This window comes from Acomys russatus, chromosome 14 (assembly GCF_903995435.1).
Source record: "Acomys russatus chromosome 14, mAcoRus1.1, whole genome shotgun sequence".
Lineage (NCBI taxonomy): Eukaryota > Metazoa > Chordata > Mammalia > Rodentia > Muridae > Acomys > Acomys russatus.
The window spans coordinates 36,049,788-36,056,242 of NC_067150.1; the positions used below are offsets into that span (position 1 = coordinate 36,049,788).

A 6,455-nucleotide genomic window follows, 5' to 3' on the forward strand; every position below is an offset into this window, starting at 1 on the left:
GCTGAACAGCCTATAGCAGGTTTCATTCAGTAGGTTTTTGTAGTTTCCCATTGACTTTAAACAGAGGACAACATGGCAGCACCAAGAGACTCCAGACATAACGTTTGTTTTGTTTTTTTGAGACTGGCTTTCTCTGTAACTTTGGCAGCCCTGGAACTAGCTCTGTAGACCAGGCTGGCCTTGAACTCACAGAGATCCTCCTGCCTCTGCCTCCTGAGGCTGGAATTAAAGGTGTGCGCCGTGCTAAATTTGGCAGCACATAGACTAAAACTGGAAGGGTACAGACAGGATTAGCATGGCTCCTGCGCAAGGGTGACACACAAATTTGTTAAGCGCGCCATATTTTTCAGCAGAAGAATATTAAACACAGTGGAAACATCACTCTTGATGAGACTGTCAACGTTTCCAGGCAGATGTGGCACCAGTGTTTAGCCAGATAGCTTTCTGGGACTATTAAGGACATCTTGGGTACTGCACATTCTGTGGGTGGTGATGTGGATGGCTGACACCTTCATGACATCATAGATGACATCAACAGTGGTGCAGTGGAATGCCCAGGTAGTTAAGAAGCAGCAAGAAAAGCCAGGTGTGGTGGCACATGCCTTTAATCCCAGCACTCGGGAGGCAGAGGCAGGTGAGTCGCTCTGAGTTCAAGGCCAGCCTGGTCTACAAAGCAAGTCCAGGACAGCCAAAGCTACCCCGAGAAACTCTATCTTGAAAAACAAAACAAAACAATGACAACAACAAAGAAAAAGAAGCAACAAGAAAATATTTCAATAAAAGACCATCTGACAACAACAACAAAGAAGGTATGAGCTGCCTAAGCTGCCACCACCAGCCTGACAGAAGCAATTCAATTTCCTGATGGTAATCTGGATCAATCTTTGTAGACCAAACTAACCTCATACTCACAGAGATCTGCCTGCCTCTGCCTCCCTGAGTGCGTGTCACACTGTGCCCAGCTAAAAGCAGGACTAGCCTGTACACAGCATACCCCTCCATCCAAAAACACTTTAGTGCTGGGATTAAAGGCATGCGCCGCCACGCCCGGCTTCAATACTGTATTTAAATGATAGATCTTACTTTCACCACTTGTCTAAACAATGTTCTTAGATTTTTTTTTTTTTTTTGGAAGGGTCTCACTATGTAGCCCTGGCTGTCCTGAACTTAGAAATTCACCTGCCTCTGCCTCTCAGGTGCTGGGATTAAAGGAGTGGGTCACTCTGGGCATTGGTGGTGTATGCCTTTAATTCCCCCACTTGGAATGCAGAGGCAATTGGATCTCTGTGGCTTGGAGGCTAGCCTTTGGTATATCTGCGTCGTTCTAAAACAGCGACCCCGTCAAAAAAACCCAAACCAAGCAAACACAAAAGCATGAGTCACCATGACTGATTTTTAGCGACTTCATTTGTTTATTGGGGTGCTGTGGTATTGGGGACCTAACACAGAGCCTCACAGCAGGTTCTGTAGGACTGAGCTAAACTTCCAGCCTAGATTTGTAGTGAGAATTTTGGTTTCTTTAAAGCCACAGTTATGTTATGTGAATATGTTTTTGTTTTAATCCCAGGTGTGGGATATGGAGCTGTCTCAGCTTGCCCACAGCAGCAGACTATAACATGTCTCATGCTCTGGCAGGGTTATGATTCTGGGAAGGGTGTGTGTGTGTATGTGTGTGTGTGTTGCACTCCGAAAAGGTGCCTGTTCCTCCTGCTGTTCCTGGTTACTGTTTGAGAAGAAGTTGGAAATACCTGATGACAAAGATTGGACTTGCCCCAAGGAACCCAACACCCCTAATCAGCAGAAAGTAGTCTATAGAGGTCTATGCCCCCGTCCCCTTGAACGATTTTTCTCTTCTACCTAGTGTTGGGGGGTTGGAAGGGATTAGGGTAGAGTAAGGGTTAGAAGGGAGGTAGAGGTATAAGAACCCAAATAAAATAGTCCCCAAAAAGCCCACACCTACATAGATTCCTTTTGTTTGTTTGTTTGGTGTGTGTGTGTGTGTGTGTGTGTGTGTGTGTGTGTGTGTGTGTGTGTGTGTTTGAGACAGGGTTTCTCTGTGTAGCCTTGGCTGTCCTAAACTCACTTTGTAGACCAGGCTGGCCTTGAGCTCACAGCAATCTGCTTGCCTCTGCCTCCCGAGTGCTGGGATTAAAGGTGTACACTGCCGCTGCCACTGCCACCACCACCCAGCTTTAGATTCCTATTTTCTAAGGTGAATTATAACCCATTACTGGACCAGGTTTGGTACTGTGTGTCTAATCCCAGCACTCAGGAGGCAGAGCAGGTGAACGGGTCTCTATCTGCATACTTACTATGTGGAACAGGCCAGTCTGCACTGCCAGAGCTGCAAAAGTGAGACCCTGTCTCAAAAAACAAACCTCGCCTGCCTGACAGTGGTGGCATATGTCTTTGATCCCTTTAATTCCTCCACTCTCCATTCTTCTCCCATTATCCCCACCGTTTAGCACACTTTGTTCTTATTTATATTTATTTTAATTTGTGGTTTTGTAGCACGTGGTTGTATGTGCCACACACCTGCAAGTGGGGGCCACCCTGTTCCTTTAAACAGGGTCTCACACTGATGTCTGGTTAGCTTGGCCGGCCAGCAAGTCCTGTGAATCTCTTTGTCTCTGACAACCTTTCTTTCTTTCTTTCTTTCTTTCTTTCTTTCTTTCTTTCTTTCTTTCTTTATTTATTTATTTATTTATTTCTGAGTCCTGGTTAGCCTAGTACTCATTATGTAGACCAGACTGGTTTCAAACTGATAGAGATCTGCCTGCTGTGCCTCCTAAGTGTGGAATAATGTTTTTGTTGGTGGTAGTTTGTTTTTGTTAAGATGTATTTGTTTATACAGTATTCTGCCTGCATGTGTGCCTGCATGCCAGAAGAGGGCACCAGATCTCATTATAAATGGTATGTGGTTGCTGGGAATTGAACTCAGAACCTTTGCAAGAACAACCAATGCTCTTAAGCTCTGAGCCATCTCTCCAGGCTCTGTTCTTTTTGTTTTGTTTTGTTTTGTTTTTTTGTTTTTGTTGTTATTTGTTTAATGTGAGTGCTGAGAATTCAAATCCAGGTCCTCATGTCTACAGAACAAATGCTCTCATGCACTAATCCAGCTCCCCAGGCTCAGTTTTCTTTTCTTCTTTTCTTCCAGACTGAGGTCTCATGTAGCCCAGGCTGGTATTATAATATGTAGCCAAGATAACTGTCTTTTTATTTATTTGTTTGTTTTTCTTTTGTTTGTTTTTCAAGACAGGGTTTCTCTGTGTAGCCTTGGCTGTCTAGGACTCACTTTGTAGGCCAGGCTGGCCTCGAACTCACAGCGATCCGCCTGCCTCTGCCTCCCAAGTGCTGGGATTAAAGGCGTGCGCCACCACCGCCCAGCCCGGCCCGTTAGCACATTTTAACCCATGCTCCCAACGCCTGCCGCTCTGTTTTCTCTCCAAGCTCTGTCAGCTTCCTTGCCACGTGCCCCCCATGTGCTGATCCGGCTTCTACTCCTAACTCAGCACCGAGCCCTGCTGGAGTCTTCTACTGAGCGTAGAATGCAAAACCCACAACCCAGGGCTGGGGCTTGGATCTGTCATTATCTCTTCCCCTGCTTGTCTCCCTTCCTGGGACAAGTCACCCCTGGGGCTGGAGAGAATGACATACATCAGTCATTGATGCCATGGATGTACGCAGACGGGGAACCCACTAAAGGGGTCACACACACAGATGTGGGTCGGCCTTTATTGTGAGCACTAAGTACATGGGAGAGAAAAACTGACTCTGGCAGGACTGCGGTGAGGGCCTGGCAGGGAGTGTCAGAAAGTAAGATGCAGAGGATGGAGAGGGACACTGTCAGGAAAGGACTCAGTGCAGGGTGGCAGGGAGAGTGAAAAGAAATCACTGAAGGAAAAAAAAAAAAACAATGGGAGGAGGCAGGCTGGACTTCTTGGCGGAGCCTATGATGCAGGAGAGCCCTCATTTGCGGGCACCCAGTGCCAAAGCAACAATAAGGCCGACGACCAACAGGAACATGGCGACAGACAGCAATACTGTGATGACCACCATGCCTCCCGTCCGGGCCATTCCTAACCCGATGGACTCCATGTTCTTCCCTGTCAGAAGAAGAAGAAGGAGAAGAAGGGAAAACCTTGGTGAGTTGGAGGGGCCCCTAAGTCACCCTGGGGCTCACAGCTTGCCCAGGTCATCCAACCAGCCACCATCATCAGTTCCACTAGCTTTTCAGCCAAGCAGTCAAAGGAAACCGGGACCCCTCACAGCAACACTTAGGAGTCAGCGGAGGAGATTTAATAGGATAGCACCCATCTGCGTAAGGAGCCTTTAGTTCAGCAGAGGAGAGCACAGGAGGAGGTGGCCATAGCAAACTCTCCGAGGGAAAGCGAGGGCTGAAAGCAGCTTAGCTAACTTGCTCTAGGGGATAAAGCCTAGAGCTCAAGGAGATGTGTGGATGCTAAGATGTGGGACAGTAGGCGGTTTACTCACTAGGAAGTGTGGACATTGGGGTCTCTGGGCTGGATTCAGTGGATGCCCCCTTCTGTACTCGGTAGGATATGCTTTAGAGGTGGGAGTGGAGAGAAAGCAGAGATCCCCAGAATGGATCGGATCTGGCACTTGGGAGGACCGAGTTCAGCCCCCACCTTCATAGCTAATACTTCCATCTGTGCCCTCCTGGGGTAAAAGCTCACATTTCCGACCCTTTAGCCTTTAGCTGTGCCTTCTCTTCCCTGTGCTCACCAGTACCCCCCCCCCCCCCATCCCCACCCCACCCCCCGCCGAAGCTTCCCTTTCTGTGTCTCACTCCCACGGCTTCCATTCGGTACCTACTAGTATTTGGTTCCTGGAGTCAGGTTTGTCACCTGATATGCACTGAGTCGAGTGACGGTGAAGCCAGCCCCACTGTCCACCACGCTCACAAGCTCTCTGCGCCCACGGCATGGAGGCACCACAAAGCTTGATTTAACCACTGGTGGGAAATAGGAGAGAAAGGCAAGACCAGATTTCTAGCAGTCCCATGCGAACGGCAGGCTTTGAGTATCTTTCTTTGGTTTTTCGAGACAGAGTTTCTCTGTGCAGCCTTGGCTGTCCTGGGCTCGCTTTGTAGACTAGGCTGACCTCGAACTCACAGCCATCCACCTGCCTTTGCCTCCTGAGTGCTGGGATTAAAGGCGTGGGCCACCACACCCGGCAAACTATTTACTTTTATTTTATAGGTGGGAGGTTGTCAGATCCCCTGGAACTGGAGTTGCAGACAGTTATGAGCTGCCATGTGGATTCTGGGAATTGAACCTGAATTCTCTGAAAGAGCAACCAATGCTCTTAACCACTGAGCCATCTCTCCAGCACCCTTGAATATTTTTAAGAGTAGAATTAACATGGGGGACAAATGGGTACAGGAAAGCCCACCTTTGCTGTCGTTGGCTCTCCGGACCATCAGTGTGGCGTTTCCTCCTGTGAGGTGACATGGAGGCAAGGCAACTAGTAGGCTTTCTGTTAGTGCCGGAGACAGCAGACCTGAGAGGCTTGAGATGTTGAAGTCTGCTGGGAAACCAGGAGGGAACTCAGATGGAGTTAGCTGCGAACTCTGAATTCTAATGTGGCTAAGGGCACAGTCAGAACAAGCCCGTGTAGATCTGACCACCAGGTGGCAGGCTTGAGCTGCAGACGGTGGGTTCTCCGAGCCGCCTAGGAGGCAAACTACACACGGCCACCCGGTCTCACCCCACCCACACAAACTTTGGAGCCTCTGCTCCTAGGTCTGGAAGAAGCCCACGAATTTGTCAGCTGGTCACTGCCATCATGAGCCCTCACCCTAACCAGCTAGACCAAAACTTTCTTTGAGAGCCCTGGGAGAGACAACTCTCCCTGTCCAGACCCCTGAAACTCTCCTCAATCCCACCAGAAATAGAGACCTGCAGCCCCGGGAGCCAGGAGAGCCAGCAGTATCAGAGCCAAGGGCAAGGTCTGGCCAGGCAGCGTGGATGCCATACTGCGCTGGGAACTGGATCCTGGAACAGGTGCTGGCAGGCTGGGGCTTCCTGGGGCCAATGAGGCCCTGCACCCTGTGGCTGATTTTTGTCTTGGGGTGGGAGGAGCTGCTGGGAATCCAGTCCTACTTGCCCCTTGGGCACTGTAGCCTCAGGGAAGGCCCCCAGACAGGTTTTTCTAGCTGGGGAGCTGGCCCTCAGGCACAAAGGGGGATGCCCAGGCTGGGTCCTGGCAGCTTAGGAAGCAGCTAAGGAAGGACAGAGTTCGTGTGTCTGAAGCCTCCACTGGAGAGGATGCTCTCCACAAATAGGTGGGGTGGGGGCGGTGAGTTCAGGAGGAGGGGGGAGGTGAGTTCAGGACGGGGGGTGGGTGGAGGTGAGTTCAGGAGGGGGGAGGTGAGTTCAGGAGGGGGGAGGTGAGTTCAGGAGGCGGGGAGGTGAGTTCAGGAGGGGGGGAGG

At 49.9% G+C, this 6,455-nt stretch overlaps 1 protein-coding gene and 1 non-coding gene across 2 annotated transcripts; one reads left to right on the forward strand and one right to left on the reverse strand.

Annotated features, from left to right (window-relative positions):
* Positions 1–240: 240 nt before the first annotated feature.
* Positions 241–347, forward strand: LOC127198856 (U6 spliceosomal RNA). The gene has a single exon (XR_007831892.1). It is a non-coding gene; the product is annotated as a U6 spliceosomal RNA (small nuclear RNA).
* Positions 348–3,907: 3,560 nt separating this feature from the next.
* Upk2 (uroplakin 2) lies at positions 3,908–6,057 on the reverse strand. Its single transcript, XM_051155839.1, has 5 exons — positions 5,922–6,057; positions 5,416–5,547; positions 4,837–4,975; positions 4,495–4,565; positions 3,908–4,106 (listed from the first exon to the last, which is right to left on the reverse strand). The coding sequence occupies exons 1-5, from the start codon at positions 5,995–5,997 to the stop codon at positions 3,970–3,972; spliced, it is 555 nt and encodes a 184-aa protein (XP_051011796.1). The 5' UTR covers positions 5,998–6,057; the 3' UTR covers positions 3,908–3,969.
* Positions 6,058–6,455: the final 398 nt, after the last annotated feature.